The 20,434-nt window shown below is 39.1% G+C and overlaps 1 protein-coding gene across 1 annotated transcript in view; it reads left to right on the plus strand.

The window, feature by feature from the left end:
- The window catches only part of angpt1 (angiopoietin 1), a 59,894-nt gene that overhangs the window by 15,268 nt on the left and 24,192 nt on the right, over window positions 1-20,434 (plus strand). Inside the window, exons 2-4 of the mRNA XM_058047655.1 lie at window positions 11,059-11,214; window positions 11,365-11,486; window positions 12,372-12,604. Of these exons, the coding sequence (XP_057903638.1) occupies window positions 11,059-11,214; window positions 11,365-11,486; window positions 12,372-12,604 (511 nt within the window). The remainder of the gene's footprint in view (window positions 1-11,058; window positions 11,215-11,364; window positions 11,487-12,371; window positions 12,605-20,434) is intronic.

The raw sequence follows: 20,434 nt of genomic DNA on the forward strand, positions 1-20,434 counted from the left end.
GTGGAGATGTTATAGTCAGGCTACTGCACCTCGCCTTCTTGTTCCTCCTGTTTGTTTGGAGTTCACTGAAATTCTGGGCACATTTTCTGGTGACAAATATCACACATTGTTGACGCAGTACCAGTACTTTGGTACTGGTCAAACGGTTCAAATAAAAGGGCTAAAAGCTCAATGCATTCTCATAAAGGCCGACACTCACATAGCACAATCAAAATTGGGAAACCATTACATATGATAGAAGTAAATATTGCTCCAGTTTATGCTCCTTTTGGTGTGTTTGTGACAAATTTAAAAAAAATTGTGCAATGGTAGTCAACATATTTTTAACCAACTGATTCCGTGTAGGTTGCACGGTGGTCGAGTGGTTAGCACGCAGGAAACTGGAGTTCAATTCCACCCTCTGCGATCTCTGTGTGGAGTTTGCATGTTCTCCCCGTGCATGCTTGGGTTTCCTCCCACATTCCAAAAAACATGCTAGGTTAATTAGCGACTCCAAATTGTCCATAGGTATGAATGTGAGTGTGAATGGTTGTTTGTCTATATGTGCCCTTTGATTGGCTGGCGACCAGTCCAGGGTGTACACCGCCTCTCGCCCAAAGTCAGCTGGGACAAGCTCCAGCATATCCCTGTGAGACTAGTAATTTTACAACAAAAACTAAATATTAAAAGAAGAACTCCCATAAAATAGTCATTTTAGTAGAATAAAATTTAAATATTAAAGTCAAGTCTTTTGAAGTCAACATTATAATTTTTGGAACGTTAGGTTGCAGAAAACAATGCTACGAGAATATAATAAAAATATTAAGTCATAATTATGGTAAAAGACTGCACGGAAGACGAGTGGTTAGCACGCAAGCCTCACAGCGAGGAAACCGGAGTTCAATTCCACCCTCGACCATCTCTGTGTGGAGTTTGCATGTTCTCCCCGTGCATGCGTGGGTTTTCTCCGGGTACTCCGGTTTCCTCCCACATTCCAAAAACATGCTAGGTTAATTGTTGACTCCAAATTGTCCATAGGTATGAATGTGAGTGTGAATGGTTGTTTGTCTATATGTGCCCTGTGATTGGCTGGCCACCAGTCCAGGGTGTACCCCGCCTCTCGCCCGAAGACAGCTGGGATAGGCTCCAGCACGCTCGCGACTCTCGTGAGGACAAGCGGTAGAAAATGAATGAATGAATGATTCAGTGTAGGATAAGGCAAGGCACTTCATGGAGAACTTTCTGCAATGTCTGGTTCAAGAAGCTTATGAGTATCGTTATTGACGAGAAAACACGTCTTTCTATGACATATGGGTCGCACGTATGCAAACATCCCTCATCGGTTCCCCAAGTGTATGTTGGTAAAAACCTGCAGTGCTCTCGACTCTAATTCCGAAAGTCTAGTCTTTGAGCCCAATGTTGGGTTGGATGAAACAGTTGTGTTACATTAAATACGAATGAGGCCTGAGTTGCATTTGAAAAAATCTGAAAAGCTGTTGCTCTCTCGTTTCATCTTAATTTTTCATACCAAACTCAAATGTTTTCAGTCTTCAGCAAAAATAAAGGCAATGGCGTCACTGTTATGGCACTGCACAGGCTAAGGAGCATCCTCAAGCAAAAATGATTCCTGGGTACCAGAAACTATAATATTTGGTGATGGAACTCATTGTGGGAGACCCAGAAGGAGAAAGTGATAAAACATTTAGTTCAAAGTGAAGATATCGCCTTTTAGTTATTGTCCGCAACTACAAAGACGGTCAGTAAATCCTGGACTCCTAGCTAAATAGGATGTTAGGATGAAAATTAAACACAAATGTGACAGTGAAGGAAACAATCTCAGCGATTAAAGTTCCATTAATTTTGATTAGAGAAGACAGCCAGCTTGATAGATAGTGCTGCGGTGAACTCACACACACACACACACACACACACACATACACGGACAAACGAGAAGTCCGGAACTACTTTCGGAGAGGTTTGAAGATAGCACAGAACCGGTTGGGTCACGACTGTGACCTTTTTCATCTATTTCTCAAACTTTTTTTGGCAGAAGAATTGGCTGTTCACTTGAAGTAAGCATACCATCCGTGGGACGGTGGCTTTATTTTGCATATTATTCATAAGGGAAAGTGACATGAGCGATACAAGAAAGTCGTCATTAAGCACATTCCTGCCCAATGTGTCCCACAGGAAAGATTCCCGTCTCACATGTAAATCTTTCTTAAACATCCCCTCTCGCTATGAAAGGTTCTCCATGAAGAGTTTGTTTGGTTTCGGTTGCATTCCCATGTCTTGGGCTCTTCCTCTCTCATATGATCATACAAAGCACATCATTAATTGGAGTAATTACAGAGACTGTTTTGACATTGGAGAGCAATACTGTAAACCGGATCATATGAGAAAATATACTTAATATACTCGAAATGTTGATATTTATTTTTATTTATATTTATTATTACTTTTGGCATGTATAGAATTGACCTGCGTGTATTTTTGTATGTATAAAATTTATAACAAACATTCTTAATAATGTCCTGTCTAGACAGACATTCATTACAGCAGGAAATTTATACACAAGATTCGGTCAGTGATGTAAACATATATACTTTCTATGAAGACCCTACTGTACAAAACCATGTTACATACGTAGTTCATAATGCAATCCACCAATTTAGATGGGAATCAAACCCATGCCCACCACATGAAAGACAACAACATGCGCATAACAATGTTATGTAGCCTAACAAATTACTGTCATTAGCATGCAACGGTAAATACAGCGGAAACTTGTTTGTGTTTTGATTATATTTCTGCCAAAAATTGTACCAAATCATATAAATATGTAGAAAATATCAATAACGCCAGGCTCTCACTGACGGAAAGTCCTCCAGAAGGTTATTAACTCCATCCCTGCCATTTGAGGAATCTAGTTGACGCCACCGGTGAAACTGAAATATGAAGATTTAAGAAGCAAAACTGGAGGTAGCAGAGATGAGGACGCTGAGGTTCTCATTGGGAGTGACCAGGATGGATAGGATCAGGAACTAGTACATCAAAGGGACATTACATGTTAGAGACCTTGGAGATAAAGTCAGAGAGGCCAGACTGAGATAGTTTGGACATGTCCAGAGGAGAGATAGTGAATATATTGGTAGAAGGATGCTGAGGTTCTCATTGGGAGTGACTAGGATGGATAGCATCAGGAACTAGTAGTACATCAGAGGGACATTACATGTTTGAGGCCTTGGAGATAAAGTCACAGAGGACAGACTGAGATGGTTTGGACATGTCCAGAGGAGCGATAGTGAATATATTGGTAGAAGGATGCTGAGGTTCTCATTGGGAGTGACCAGGATGGATAAGATCAGGAACTAGTAGTACATCAGAGGGACATTGAGAGGCCTTGGAGATAAAGTCACAGAGGCCAGACTGAGATAGTTTGGACATGTCCAGAGGAGAGATAGTGAATATATTGGTAGAAGGATGCTGAGGTTCTCATTGGGAGTGACCAGGATTGATAGGATCAGGACCGGGACATTACATGTTAGATAGAGGCCTTGGAGATAAAGTCACAGAGACCAGACTGAGATGGTTTGGACATGTCAGAGATGAGGATGCTGAGGTTCTCATTGGGAGTGACCAGGATGGATAGGATCAGGACCGGGACATTACATGTTAGATAGAGGCCTTGGAGATAAAGTCAGAGAGGCCAGACTGAGATGGTTGGGACATGTCCAGAGGAGAGATAGTGAATATATTGGTAGAAGGATGCTGAGGTTCTCATTGGGAGTGACCAGGATGGATAGGATCAGGAACTAGTACATCAAAGGGACATTACATGTTAGAGGCCTTGGAGATAAAGTCACAGAGGCCAGATTGAGATGGTTTGGGACATGTCCAGAGGAGAGATAGTGAATATATTGGTTTATATATTGGTAAATGGCTTTTTAATAGTAAAGGCTGCCGACCCCTGCATCATATAATACATAGAAAGCAAATTGCCACTGAAAACTAATATTTAAATGAATGTGTCTTGACTTGAGTATCTCAGTTTTAGCGATTTGGAAATGAAGAAAATGTTATCAACACAGTTCCATCTGGACAAGGTGAAAAGGAGAAGAGAGATGAAGCAGCGGGTTCTAAAGATTCCGTGTTTGTTTTTCCGGATGTTTATTGGCCTTTCTGGCTTAGAAGAGATAAGAAATTATCTAGACCACCCAGTTCTCTGCAGGCTTCTGTTTCTACCACCTATCATACCAAATAATCACCCGCCCCACACCATTCCAGGGTCAAGTATAGGATACAAATTTGCACACACAAAGACATGCGAGACATCTCCTGCATTCTTATTTTTGTATTTATGTTGCCCCTGTTGGCGTTTTATGAAACCCCCCCCCCAAAAAAAAATGTGCTTGAGTCACTGCGTCAAAAAAGGTCTCTGGGGTCAAAAGGTCATAAAAGTCAACCGAGAGTTCAGACAAAGTTGTTACTCACCTAATCTTGACAGAAAGCCTTAAGAATGGCTTTAAAAACAAACAGCAATGAAAAGTGTTACTTCCAGGCCCAGCGTACACCAAAAGGGTGTCAAATTCACCTTTTTTTTTTTAACTCCCAGTGAGCAATAACAGGGCACGGGTATCTGCAGAGTCTGGTGGCCCCTTCAGTAGATGGTTATTGTTTATTTGTTTTCAGACTGAGGAACATTAACATATTTGGACTTGCATAATTCAACCTTTAACAGTCCATGATGGGAGTTGGGTCTTTGTCGCAACTTGTTTGTCAACTTTGAGGTGAGTTTGGGATCATTAAATCGATCATTCTGTGTTATATTCTTTGAATATGAAAGGGAGAGAAAATAATGCCCACTGATTGTGAGGTTTTACTATTTTTTCATGGAAAACTCTTTTGAACGCATATTGTTTTAGTAGCATATTATTTTTAAAACGGGCTGCACGGCGGTCGAGTGGTTAGCGCACAGACCTCAAAGCTAGGAGACCGGAGTTCAATTGTGACTTGATTGTGACTCATATCTGACTTTATCTCTAAGGCCTCAAGGCTTGATCCTATCCATCCTGGTCACTCCCAATGAGAGCCTTAGCATCCTCATCTCTGCTACCTCCAGTTCTGCTGCCTGTCTTTTTGTTTTTGACAAAAGATGCGGCTGCACGGCGGTCGAGTGGTTAGCGCGCAGACCTCACAGCGAGGAGACCAGGGTTCAATTCCACCCTCGGCCATCTCTGTGTGGAGTTTGCATGTTCTCCCCGTGCACATTTCAAAAACATGCTAGGTTAATTGGCGACTCCAAATTGTCCATAGGTATGAATGTGAGTGTGAATGGTTGTTTGTCTATATGTGCCCTGTGATTGGCTGGTGATGAGCAGTCCGGGATGCACCGACATCTGGGATAGGCTCCAGCACCCCCGCGACCCTTGTGAGGAAAAGCGGTAGAAAATTAATAACTGACTTATTTTTAAAGCATTCACTGTGTAATGTGGTGTAAACCAAAAATAATGACTGTAAAAGTGAATATAGGGGTGTTATTTCTTGTCTACAGGGCTCTAATAATGGTAAAAACCATATTTAGAAAGTCATGAACAGATCTTCTGTGCTCTAACTCAGAAACTATTCCCTTTATTACTATCGAATCTTTTCAAATTAACAGCAAGGGGGCGACTGTACTGCTATGCAACCTCAACACAGACTACTCTAAACAATATCAGTTTCTATTGTTGTGTCCCTTCAGGCATAAAGTGATAAACAACTGCATTAATGTTTAAACAACACAACAAAATGGGACAAGATGTATATCTAAATTCTTCATGATATTAATAAGACCGGGAATGTGAGGTCACTTCCAGCTTCACGGTTTGTACAGGAGAATAACAATGATGTATAAGTGGAATAAAAAACAAAAACGTTCACAGAGACGGAATACCACACCAGAAATATTAACACTGTTTTAAAAACAGCTCAACAAACATGGGAACATGGAAAGACCGCAATGGCGTGGGAGGTGACTGTTCATTAATTATACCCATGAGGTAAGGTAGGGAATTTCCAGAATCTGAAAAAGATGAGACAGGAATGTCAACAAAAATGGAATTTGCTAATTGGTAGCGTGAGGATTTTCACCTTTCAAACTGTAATCTTAATAGAGGAAAGCAGTGGGCTGAGTCGGATAAGGAGCTCAGAGGAGCCATAAGAGATACTGTACCCGAACTGAAGGGATGTTGCATAACTGCTGTTGGGTTGTGGAATCCAAATCTAGTCCTAATTGTTTATCGTAACGGGACGGTGTGCATACATTTTCTTGGAACCTACTATAACATCGATAACATCATCAGTAGCTTTTCAGTCACTTTTCATGCATTAATCCATTTATGAACCACTGTTACACCCGCAAACGTAATAACTGCCCACAAACGTAATAAACCACAAACGTAATAATACAAATCTGCAGCTTTGAATGTAATAATCCCGCAAATGTAATAAATTTCCCATAAACGTAATAAAATTTGCCTACTGCAAACGTAATACTGGAAATTATTACATATGTAGGAAAGTGAAACAGGAAATACATTTGCAGGAAATTATTATTATTATTTTGTTTGCGGGCATACATGTGAATATTAGTTACAGTATATTATTGTATGTGTGATTTTGTGTGTATATGGGGAAAAAAATAATCAAAAGAAATAATAAAATATAATAATAATAATAATAGTAATAATAATTTATTAAAACAATTGCAATTATCACAATTATTAAAAATTAATTATAATTTAATAATTAAAGATTCATTAAATGTATTCAAATTATACTCTTTGAATAATATTTTTTCCACAAAAAAAGGAAAAAAAAGAATTATTTTATTTTATTTTAATTACTTCGGTATGAGGTACATTATTTAAAAAAAAACCTTAAACTGTATTATGGAAAGCAGGAAGTGAACAAATGTAACAGTTACTGATTGTAAAAGTACCAGATGGAGGGGTAGGATTTAATAAGCTTTGCTTCTTCCTACTCCTTTTGGACATGTGGAACTGTGAACTGATTATGTGATGCATTCAATTGTAATCTGATGCATGTTCAAATGAAATTAAATGAAATTACCATTACCAATTATCTTGTTAAAATCCTCAAAATGACATCTACACCTTCTCCCTCATTAAAAAGAAGAAAGAACAAACAACAACCACAAAGATCATTATTTTGTCTCATATTACATTTGGGGGAAGTTATTACTTTTACAGTTTTTCACTTTCCTACATATGTAATAAAATGCAGTATTATGTTTGCAGTAGGCAAATTTTATTACATTTGTGGGTGTAACAAACCACAAATTACACAAATTTGTGCATTGTCACTTTTTATAGGTCAAAATATTTTTGTCCGTTCTGGTTTACGGTCACTTTGAATCAGATTTCCACGCACATCCACCCCAGATCTACCATTTTCCAGCTCCCACAGTTGTCTCTCAAAACCACCTCTGCTGCCGTTTCGAAAAGAGATCAAGATCCCCTTTTGAAAGGGACACTCCACTAAAAGCAAAATGTCAAAGAAATGGTAAACATTCACAGTTTTAGAAGAGAAAGAGACCAATTCTGCCACGATAATGTACAGCATATGTATGGTGAAGATCACCCATCCTTACCATATACACTCTATAGTACAACCAGTAACCCAAACATGTGTCCTCTTGTGTGATGGACAACCTCTTTGCTGTTAAAATCTTGGCTCTTTGGATCTTGACATTTGCTTTTATGTTCCGCACGTTGTTATTTATGTTCTGGATAGCCCGAAGACGTTGTCTTGCATGGTTTACCAGCCAACTGTACCTCATAAAAAAGTGTAGATAGAATAGAATATTTATACTACAGTGCACTGTTTAGCTGTCAAGTTGCATCATTCCCTGTGAAGTCACATAAGTCCATATGAAACAAGCTTAAGACGTAGTAGGTGTAAAGTAGCACTTAGGGAAATATAAACATGACCCTTGTAATGATTTTTGAAGAAGCAGAACCAGAATTTTGAAGTTTGCAATGGTTATTGCACCTTCTGGAATGTCTCATCTTGTTATTAAAGCATCAAATGTATTTCTTTTCTCATGCAAGTGATTTTTTATGTGAATTCCTCTTTTGCAAATTGTCAATGCAATGCTGTCAAAGTCAAAGCTTTCAATACTTGTACTCGAAAGATCCCAAGAAATACTCATTTTCTGGTATGACCGAGTTAAACTATGGTGTTAGCTCGTTATCTTAACACAAGGGTCGGCAACCTTTACTATCAAAAGAGCCATTTTAAAAACGGGATGAATCATTTTAAAAAAAGGATGAAGCCTCCAAATAAATTCTCCTCAGGCAAAAAATCATCCTAAGATCTTATGTAAATGGTAATGGTTTTATTTCATTTGAACATGCATCAGATTACAATTGAACGCATCACATAATCAGTCCACAGTTCCACATGTCCAAAAGGAGTAGGAAGAAGCAAAAGCTTATTAAATCCTACCCCTCCATCTGGTAATTTTGCAATCAGTAACTATTACATTTGTTCACTTCCTGCTTTCCTAATATCGTTTTTTTTTGTTGTTTCAAGAGTCTTGAACCAGTCATGATGTGCTATATATATCATTATATTGACACTTACTACGGTACCCAGTCATATCACCTTGTACTTCGGTACGTGACAAAAAATGTAAAAAAATCTTGAAAAAACTTTAAAAAAAAAACTTTAAAAAATACTTTAAAAAATACTTTTTAAAAAGTTGGGAAAAATTAGGAAAGGAGGAAGTGAACAAATGTAACAGTTACTGATTGTAATACGTGTATATGTAGAAATTATACTACCAGTCTTAAATTCTACTATATTTGTTTCCCAACAAGATCCAAATTATCCCATATAACAAAATATACGTGAGACTCTGTTCAGTACTTTGTACAGTTGACCTTCAAGCCTTATTATGAAGATGCAAACTTCAATCAAAAATATTATCTCCAGTTGCAAAAAACTGAAAAAAGTCAAGTGTCAAGTGAACAAAAAGCAATACCAATAAGAGGTTGTATTTTTAACTTTTTTTTTTTGGCTTTCCTATCAATATGCCTGTAGCAATCTCCATTTACTGCCAATGACCAAGTACTAAGACAGTAGCTGAGGTTAAAAACCATATAAAGAAACCATCACCCACACAGGCCTATTTTATGTATTTTATAGCCTCCAAAGTGGAATATTTGGGTGACTGGGTGTGTCCGTGTAATTCCCATTTCTCCTTGGTACTTTTCTTTTTATTACCGCCATAACATTCAGCCAAGAGTCTGTCACGTATCCTAAAAAGAAACCCACCAAAGCGCCATTTAACTCCTTTCAGTACCTTTTTCCTCTCTTGGTGACTTTATAATACTTCGTGTGGTCCTGAGCAGATGGATAAACCTCTAGTGTAAAACTGCTGTTTTAGTTTTGAACCGAGATTTTCAAACAACCTACACCATCCGCAGAGTTCAATGGTTTTACATTTCTTGATGGGCTGAAATCATTTTCCAAACAAAGTAATGCTATATCCTTCGCTATCATGCAATGTAATCCGACCTTACAAGAATTGTGATTTTCAATCAGTTTCCTTGTCTGTTTCTCGGCCAAGACCAATGTGGACTCTTAGCTAATATCACCTTAAGGTAAATAAGTTAGAGAAAGTGTCTGAAATCATGACTTTTGCATCCTTGCCAAGTGAGGATATTACATCGGAAAAGTTAATGCAACTGCATGTTTTAGTTGGACAGCAAACCTTTGCAAAGCTGTTCCGAAATGACCATTCGTTTTCACGGAGAGGCAACAGCAGCCTATTGTGGTGTGACTTAGGGTGAGAGGCACGGTAAACCCTGGTCAACTCTACCCAGAGGAACATTTTACTGCTCAAAGGTTGCTCTTCTACGGCTCAGAAGAAACTTTTGGGATTCTCATCTCAGCTTCAATTTAGTTTGTATTTAGTATAAACATTTTTTTCAAATGTTTCTCCTAATAATAGGATTGGGCATACGGAGACAGTGCCACTGAAGAAAAGACAGGAAGCAGAACTGAATGTAGCAGAGATGAGGATGCTGAGGTTCTCACTGGGAGTGACCAGGATGGATAGGATCAGGATCAAATCCATCAGAGGGACATTACATGTTAGAGACCTTGGAGATAAAGTCAGAGAGGCCAGACTGAGATGGTTGGGACATGTTCAGAGGAGAGATAGTGAATATATTGGTACAAGGATGCTGAGGTTCTCATTGGGAGTGACCAGGATGGATAGGATCAGGATCAAATCCATCAGAGGGACATTACATGTTAGAGACCTTGGAGATAAAGTCAGAGAGGCCAGACTGAGATGGTTGGGACATGTTCGGAGGAGAGATATGGAATATATAGGTAGAAGGATGCTGACGTTCTCATTGGGAGTGACCAGGATTGATAGGATCAGGAACGTATCCATCAGGGGGACATTACATGTTAGAGAACGTGGTCAGAGAGGCCAGACTGAGATGGTTGGGACATGTCCAGAGGAGAGATAGTGAATATATTGGTAGAAGGATGCTGAGGTTCTCATTGGGAGTGACCAGGATGGATAGGATCAGGCCTTGAGTCCTTGGAGATAAAGTCAGAGAGGCCAGACTGAGATGGTTGGGACATGACATATCCAGAGGAGAGATAGTGAATATATTGGTAGAAAGATGCTGAGGTTCTCATTGGGAGTGACCAGGATGGATAGGATTAGGCCTTGAGTCCTTGGAGATAAAGTCAGAGAGGCCGGACTGAGATGGTTGGGACATGACATATCCAGAGGAGACATAGTGAATATATTGGTAGAAGGATGCTGAGGTTCTCATTGGGAGTGACCAGGATGGATAGGATCGGGAACAAATCCATCTGAAGGGAAAACTCGAAATCGGCTTGTTTACGTTTATCATTTATACCGGTATAAGTCATTTTCTTATCATTGGAAGACTCTATACCTGTATATAAAATATATATGTATATAAAATGTTTCTATGATGGGCTTTACTCCAATTTTAATGTCTTCTGTCTTCTTTCTTCATATAGATTGAGAATTACATCAAAGAGCGCATGAAAACAGAGATGGTTCAACTGCAACAGAGTGCGGTGCACAACACCACGGCAGCCATGTTGGAAATGGGCAGCAACCTTCTGTCTCAAACTGCGGAACAGACACGGAAGCTGACTGATGTTGAGACGCAAGTAAGAGTTCAGGAAATTACATGCATGCAAAAAAAAAAACACAAAATAATTAAAAAAAAAATTGTGATGAAGACTATTTGAACTTGGCCTAATTTTGCGAAGTGATAGACTGGAGATGTGTGTGTGTGTGTGTGTGTGTGTGTGTGTCAGGTTTTGAATCAAACATCAAGGCTTGAGATTCAACTTCTGGAAAATTCTCTCTCCACCAACAAGTTGGAGAAGCAGTTAATGGTCCAGACCAATGAGATCAACAAACTCCATGACAAGAACAGGTAAACGAGCACCAAAAATAAGCAGAAACTGAAATAAATAATACAGTATACCTCGGATATATCGGACTCGGATATATCGGAAATTCGCTCACAACGGACAGATAAAAAAGAACCGATTTTTCTGTAATGCATTTCCAATAAAAATTCATTGCATATATCGGATTTTTTATAACGGATTTCGCCTATTTCGGACAAAATCTCCAGTACCGTTCCGATGCATTTCCATTAAATTTCCCTCGCATATATCGGATGGCCGCATCGTGGCGCTCCGATTCGCCGAATCGTGACAGGCCGCTATACGACGTCATTTGCAGCGTTTGCAGCATTGCCTGCGCGTCCAGGTACATTGGAAACATAGTCAAGGAAGTGCCTTTTTATAACGGATAAAATCCGATTTACGGACATAAAACGGACATTTTCCGGTATACGCATATAACGGATTTCGCTTATATCGGACAAAACCAGTGGGAACAATTGAATCCGATATATCCGAGGTTTACTGTAATAAAAAATCTAATCTTTCTATGCTCTCTACAGTGGAAGACTTTTTTTTTTCCCAACCAAATAATAACGTTGAGGCATTGGCAGGGATATTTTCATACTTCAGAACCATGTTCATAAAATGAATTGGCCTTAAGGGGTTATTTAACAGATTATGTAACATAACCATGACTGCAGTCATCCTGTACGAAATACAGTATATCAAATAATACACTATGTCAAAGTCGGTGATCTTAACGGGAAATGGCATTTTTTTTTTTTTTTGGGAGGGGGGGGCAGGAAATGTCATGTTCCAGAATATTATTTCATGATTCATTTACTAACCAACTTTGTACTACAACTTTGTACAAATGTCTTAAGACTTTCCCCTCCGTTTCCTCACAGCCTCCTAGAGCAGAAGATGTTAGAAATGGAGACAAAGCACCAAGAAGAGTTAGAAACACTGAAACAGGAAAAAGGGAGCCTCCAGGTCCTGGTAGGGAGGCAGAGCGGCGTTATCAAGGAGCTAGAGGTCCAACTGAACAGGGCCACGGGAAACAGCACTGCTCTACAAAGACAGCAGCAGGAGATGATGGATACTGTCCACAACCTACTCAACCTTTGCTCTAAAGATGGAGGTAGGTGGAAATTAGAGCTTAGTCAATGTCGGTGTTGGTACAGTGGTTAGCAGGCCATACAGCTAGGTTTGATTCCGCCCTCGGGTATCTCTTTGTGGAGTTTGCCTGTTCCTTCCACATTCCAAAAACATGCTAGGTTAATTAGCGACTCCCAAATTGTCACTAGGTATGAATGTGAGTGTGAATGGTTGTTTGTCTATATGTGCCCTGTGATTGGCTGGCCACCAGTCCAGGGTGTACCCCGCCTCTCGCCCCCGAAGACAGCTGGGATAGGCTCCAGCACCCCCCGTGACCCTCGTGAGGAAAAGCGGTAGAAAATGAATGAATGTACTAGAACAGCGGCACGGCAGTTGAGTGGTTAGGACCTCACATCAAGGGGACCAGGGTTCAATTCCACCCTCGGCCATCTCTGTGTGGAGTTTGCATGTTCTCCCCGTGCATGCGTGGGTTTTCTCCGGGTACTCCGGTTTCCTCCCACATTCCAAAAACATGCTAGGTTAATTGGCGACTCCAAATTGTCCATAGGTATGAATGTGAGTGTGAATGGTTGTTTGACTATATGTGCCCTGTGATTGGCTGGCGACCAGTCCAGGGTGTACCCCGCCTCTTGCCCGAAGACAGCTGGGATAGGCTCCAGCACTGTCTTATAAATATTAGCAACGAAGGATATTCTTATTTAAAATATTTTATATGTTCTAGAACAGCGGCACGGCGGTCGAGTGGTTAGCGCGCAGACCAAAATTTGTTGCTTTTCATTTTAAACTTGCATCTGTATTTGTATTGTATATTTCTTACCTTCCCTTTGAGTGTTACGTTGCTATGGGAAACACAATAATCGTGACTGGGTCTGAAACCACGGATGCTTTGGTTAGGCACTTATTATTTTTTTTTGTCTTAGGAAATCCTTATGAAAGACCTTTTTAGCAGTTTTATATCTGCAGACGGAGAGCAGGAGAAATTAAAATAGCTGTTGTTGTTTTCATTTTAAACTTGCATTGGTATTTGTATTGTATATTTCTTACCTTCCCTTTGAGTGTTACGTTGCTATGGGAAACGCAATAATCGTGGCCGGGTCTGAAACCATGGATGCTTTGGTTAGGCACTAATTTTTTTTTTTGTCTTAGGAAATCCTTATGAAAGACGTTTTTAGCAGTTTTATATCTGCAGACTGAGACCAATGCGTATATTCCGAGCATTCTATCACACTAACGAAAGAATCCTGGGTTTTCCTGGCTTGCACTACGACTCTTGTTTATGTTTCAACAGATGACAGCAATTGCCTGTTATCTCTCGGTATGTGATAAACTGATTTGTGATGAGCGTAACCACGTCCATTGATCCTTGCCAGACCACAACGTGAGAGGAAAAGCTGTTGGATCGTCTTGTGTAAATCTTGAACTCATGTACAGCTAAGCTGTTTTGAAATTCTTTCTTCCTCTAGGTAGATGTTCCAGCTTTTAACAACATTGATTTTCCGAGCCTCCCCTGAAATTATGATGACACCATTCAGTAAATCTCACCCTGTTGTAGGAAACACAGGGAAACACCGGCGATTAAATTGTGAAGCAATGAAAGCGACACCAAGCAAGAAATGTGGTTCTTGTTTGAACCTGGCTGCTTCTGTTAGAGGCTTAATGCCGTTCATAAACCAGCGTGATACTCCATTTGCGACGAATGCTTTTTGAGCTTTATTTATAAAACATCTGTGCACACTTACTGAAAGAAATGTCAAACAGAATGCCATTTATAAAGGCATCGGTTTATTGGAGTATTTTCCATTGAGCCCAACACGGCTTAACCGGTATGACAGTCAGAGATTAGCCACGTATACATGGACCCAAATATTCCAATTCCATTCGGGTTATTTGCTCAAACGGAAAAGAATGTAACCTTTGTATACACCTCATTCCGAAAGAAAAGTGCCAATCCGAATGAATATATAATGGGATTCCCAGGGGTGGAATATTCCTTTCCCCAATCCGATTGAGGTATCTTGTACCCGCTCAATCGGAAAGTTGTCAGACTGCGTTCTTCTTCGTGGTGTTTTTCTTCTTCTGTTGTTTATTGGCGGTTGGCAAGCAGCTTTCGTGTGCATTAGCGCCATCTGTGGAACAGAATCTAAACCCTTCTATACGCCATTCAAGAGCCCAGTTTTATTAAAAAAGAAAATACATATCTATATAAAACATGTGCCGAGCTTAATTATAAAATATTAGCAAGATTGAACTTTATCTTTTCCTGTTCCCGGGTAGCGTTCTTTCAGCGAATGCTGAGATATGACGTAACACGCAGCTCCAGACGTTCTTTGATTTAAAAAAATGGAGTCGAGCAATCGGCACTGGACTGCTGCGGAAAGTTTGTTTTTGATTTAAACTAAATTCCAAGACTGGACGAAGGAAAAACTGGCAATACGGAGTTATTCCAACAAGTGAAAGAAAAACTGGAGGAAGTCGGTATCACGTGATGTTGGTGTTTACGCTTTACTGGGCATGCCCCATTGACTATTCTGGTTGATTATAGCGGCGAATGTAGACACGCCATTGGAATATTCCTTTCCATGTATACCATTGCTTTCGGAAAGGTCATTCGGAAAGATTCCATTTGGAAAAAGAAAAACTCCTCATGTAAATGTGGCTAGAAGGGTTTAGATTCTGTTCCACAGATGGCGCTAATGCACACAAAAGCTGCTTGCCAACCGCCAATAAACAGCAGAAGAAGAAAAACACCACAAAGAAGAACCCTGACAACTTTCCGATTGAGCGGGTACAAGATACCTCAATCGGATTGGGGAAAGGAATATTCCACCCCTGTGAATCCGATTATATATTCATTCGGATTGGCACTTTTCTTTCGGAATGAGGTGTATACAAAGGTTACATTCTTTCCGTTTGAGCAAATAACCCGAATGGAATTTGAATATTTGGTTCCATGTAAACGTGGCTAATGTGGCCATTGTCACATTGGCCCAACTTCCTTTTTCCATTTGAGCATTTCCTGCAGAAGTACTCAGAGATCTTCACGCTACACTTTCAGATGTTTCAACACAAACAACGATGGAGTCACGAGTGAATAGCTGTCGCACATGATTAATATGCCTTTCTCGCTTTAGTCATTTTAATGGACCATGCAATAAAAGGTCACAGGTGTACTGACCTCACTTGTAATCCATCTGTTTAGTTCTTGATTTATGCATGCTACATATAATTACCACAGGCCTTCGGAGACCATGCTGGCTTGGCTGTTGAAAATGTATTAGCTCAGCCTCTTAAAGTAGATCCAAATACAACACATGCACAAATTGGTTTACTGGCTCTGTCAAGTTCAGTGCATTACGATCTGTCACGTTCAATGACTTTGATTAAGTTTGCATCTGAAGTATTATGTTGGAATAAGGTGACCAAATGTACTGTTTTTTGTAGGATATGTACTAGTTTTCAAAATTTTGTATTAGGGAACTTGTATTCATGTGATGTAATGCCATAATTTTTGAATTATTGTAGCCAAAAAGCCGCAGAAAGTCCCCCCCCCCAAAAAATCCCCCCCCCCAAAAATCCCCTGACATTTGGCTAGTTGAGGACTCAAAATAAAATCGGGGACATCTTGCACAATGGTGGTTTAAATCCCCAGGTTCTTGTTACTTTTAGTTTTTTTGTCCAAAACACCAACAACAAAAACTGTTAGCATTAGCGCACATTTTCCCGCGAATCATTTCCATGCCGGCTTTTCAACGTCATTCATTCATTCATTCATTCATTCATTTTCTACTGCGTTTTTCCTCAGCTGTCTTCGGGCGAGAGGCGGGGTACACCCTGGACTGGTTGCCAGCCAATCACAAGGCACATATAGACAAACAACCATTCACACTCACATTCATACCTATGGACAATTTGGAGTCGCTAATTAACCTAGCATGTTTTTGGAATGTGGGAGGAAACCGGAGTACCGGGAGAAAACCCACACATGCACGGGGAGAACATGCAAATTCCACACAGAGATGGCCGAGGGTGGAATCGAACCCTGGTCCTCCTAGCTGTGAGGTCTGTGTGCCACCTTTTCAACGTCATTTATTTGTCAATTGTGTTCTATCTGTAAAGACTACTGCTTCTGAAAGAACAATTCGGCTATTGTGTCTCCCAGTATTATCCATCAGTCATATGTATGTGTTGTGCAACTCTAATAACTTTCAGTATCTCATTGCTGAACCAAGTGTCCTGGTTTTTGATCATCAAAATGCGGTCACTATGTTAGACTCCATCGTGGTGATGATAGTGGCAGTCTTAACTGGAAGACTTCCCCTGTGGCTGCTTGCCGCTGCGTGGTGGGTCCTTCCCCTCCACCGTGGTGCTGTTGAAGGTTGAGGCGGGTGTGCAGGTCAGAGGTCGCGCTCCTTTGCTAACCCTAGTCTGAATAAGTCAAACTGTAATAGTTCCTCAGGGATGCCCTGTCCGACTGTGGCGACAGGATCGGAGGATTTCATTTCTCATTTGACACACTGGAGTTGCATTTAGGAAAAGTCAGGAAGCTAATTTTTTGACTATCATTAGCTTATTGTTGTTTTGAGTTCTGGATCAGTGGAGTTAATATTTCATGCTAGCAAGTACACTGTTAGCATGTTAGTCAGAAAAGTAAGCTGAAGAATGCTGGTCTCTGCCAGTGTTAATCTCAGTCTTATCTTTTTATGACTTAGAAGGTCACTTCCTGTTTCATTAACGATAATGAACAAATGGACAGTACTATCATGAGGTCAAATGTTTAAGTCAAGTATTCTTGTTTACACAACATTGAAACTCTGATGCCGCAGGGACTCGAGACGGGCACTAACTAGCAAGCTAGCGAGCTAAAAAGTCAGCTAAAACAACTACCACTTCCACACGGGATGGGAGGATAATCATGTCAGACATGCCATGACTGACTTCATGACATCATACGGTGTGAAGGTAATGCCATGTAATAATATTTTACTAATATTTTACTCTAACAGTCCACTGTATTTGTGTGAGATGCGACAGTACCCCACCCCTAAGCTTTAAACCTGCTATCTGAAAAAATAACTGCTGTGAACAAAAGTCCTTAAAACAACAAAAAATAATGGCGGTTTAAAAGTCTTGTATGTTGCCAAGGCGTGATTACATATGCCAGTTGCTGAAGACTGGATTTTATGAGATTTTTTCCGGTGCAAGCTGCTAAAGAAAAGTAGAAAATTATGTTTTTGAAATACTTCATCTTTACATCAATATATTGACGTGAATCGGTCAACTACGTAAGAAATTGCAATAATAATATGCTGAATCATGTCTGCTCATTATTGAGGGGGGGGGGGGGGGGGGCTGGGGGTGTCGCCGTTTTCATTTTTCACAACACTGAGCTCGTATAATGTTCCTCCCAATCATCCATGTACAACTTTTCCATATGTGTTTTTTTCCAATATTGCAGTGCAAACAGATATTTTTGATGTGGCTAGATGAAGCAATTTGTTTGAATTGTATTCATTACCCAAAGCTCATTAGGGTGCAATGAGCCGCACACTACCATTAAAAGTAATTGACCACAGCTTTGGAACACTTAAAAAAAAAAAAAAAAAAGATTTCTGGCTGCTAAATAAGAATTTGTTTTACAGTTTTCTGTTATCTCATTGAATTAGCGTTATCCATCATTTTTACTGCTTTGTACTTAGAAGGAAAGAGGAAAATTTATGCTGAGACGTGAAAAGTATATAGTACTTATTATTTCCCATCATTGTCACAAATTAAACTGGATGTATTACTGATGGAACTTTACAACTAAGTTCAGTCAAACTCATTTGACAAATAAATATGACATGTGTTATTACATTATTATGAGTTGTCACAGCTATTTTGCATAACTTTTGTGTACATTTTTATTTTGCTGTTTCACTTAATTTTTGTAGTTGCTTTAATTACTTTTTTTAGATTAATTACGTTACATAATGTAAATGATGCCATTGTTTGTTTATTCTGCACACACTGTGTGGTTATTAATTATTGACCTTTTTTCCAGCACTTTTAGGGTATTTACAGTATATTATTATTATTATTATATAATTATAATTATATTATTATTAATATTATTTGGAATTTGTTAAGCATATAAATTGGGTAACATTATCTCCTAAATTAAAAAAAAAAAAACAATAAAAATATTTTAAAACATACAATTAATTTGTGATTTTTTTAGATTAAAAAATTTGGTTATTAATTATTGACCTTTTTACCAGCACTTTTACGGTATTTTAAGGGTATTTACAGTATATTATTATTATATTATTATAATTATATTATTATTATTATTAATAATAATATTTATTTGGAATTTGTTAAGCATATAAATTGGGTAGCATTATCTCCTAAATTAAAACAAACAACAATACAAATATTTTTAAAAATGCGATTAAATTGTGATTTTTTTTTAGATTAAAAAAAATTGGTTATTAATTATTGACATTTTTTCCAGCACATTTAGGGTATTTACAGTATATTATTATTATTATTATATTGTTATTATTATATTATTATTAATATTAATTTTGAATTTGTTAAGCATATAAATTGGGTAACATTATCTCCTAAATTACAAAAACAACAACAATACAAATATTTTAAAACATACAATTAAATTGTGATTTTTTTTAGATTAAAAACATTTATTTATTTTAGACGTTTATGTAAATATATTTTTTTTACACTTCGAATAGTACCAACATCTTTTTATCATGCTTTTCATCCATCAAACATATTTAAAAGAATTTCACTGGGTCATGTCCTGGATCTCTTCTGTACTTGAAGACTGATTGCGCTCACATGGGAGCAGTGATTTCTATAGCAGTCCATTTCGCTCAAATTTTCACTCCTCAGTTCCAGAATTTGGGCTCATTTGGCATGGGTTCTGATTTATGCAAACACCCAAAGGCCTATTGGTCTTTTCACATGAACCCCCTGATGAATATGAGTCCCCACTGAACCACTAAATATTTTACTGCAAACAAATATTAGGACATAAATAATATCTGGAGATCTGGGCAGCAAGCGGTACGAGAGAACCAGTCTCTTTGCGGCACTCCGAGTCCCCTGAGCGCTTTTCTTCCACTTCAAGCTATTGTGAAATAATCGTCAACACTAATTTGAGGCCAAAAAAAAAAAAGCCCTCCACCAACATTAACCTCCCGGGGTCCTTTAAAAGTGCCCCGCTGTCTGCCTGTTTGGGGTAAATTACCGGCCTGACAGGCCTATCCTTTGTTGTATTAGAGTCTGGGGTGCAAGGGTCCTCGGTGTCGACCTGTCACAGCAGGAGTCTCATGTCACCGACACTCAATACTTTCTCAAAACGGCCAAATACTGTAGTCCACCCGAATAAATGACCTACTTCCAAAGGAGAGGTCATTTGTGCAAAGACGGATCAAAGCAAAAAGGAAAGGATCACTGACGCATTTCGCTTTTCAATGACATCTTCTTTGACTCCTCGATTATAACAATAAAAACAATGAGGTGAAAACTGACGTGAGCCCGCTAAGTGGGAGGAGAAGAAAGTTGTTAAAAAAAAAAGAAAAAGGAAAATGAAGGAATTTTCATCACTATAACAAGGCTTGGAAAAAGTAAATATAAACCACTTGTTATAACAGGAACTTGAAATTTATAGCTTGTAGTATTTTGTCCATACTCTGATGCTTGGTCTCCAAATAGTGCCGCCATAATTATCTACAGATGGAAATGGATGCAGCTGGCCCATCGGACTCTGAATGGGGGGGTCGGGATCTAGACTGTGAACGCCTCTTCTTCTGCTAATAAGCTAGTTGACCTCAGATTTTATCTCGAA

Source organism: Doryrhamphus excisus, chromosome 14, assembly GCF_030265055.1.
Source record: "Doryrhamphus excisus isolate RoL2022-K1 chromosome 14, RoL_Dexc_1.0, whole genome shotgun sequence".
Taxonomy (NCBI): domain Eukaryota; kingdom Metazoa; phylum Chordata; class Actinopteri; order Syngnathiformes; family Syngnathidae; genus Doryrhamphus; species Doryrhamphus excisus.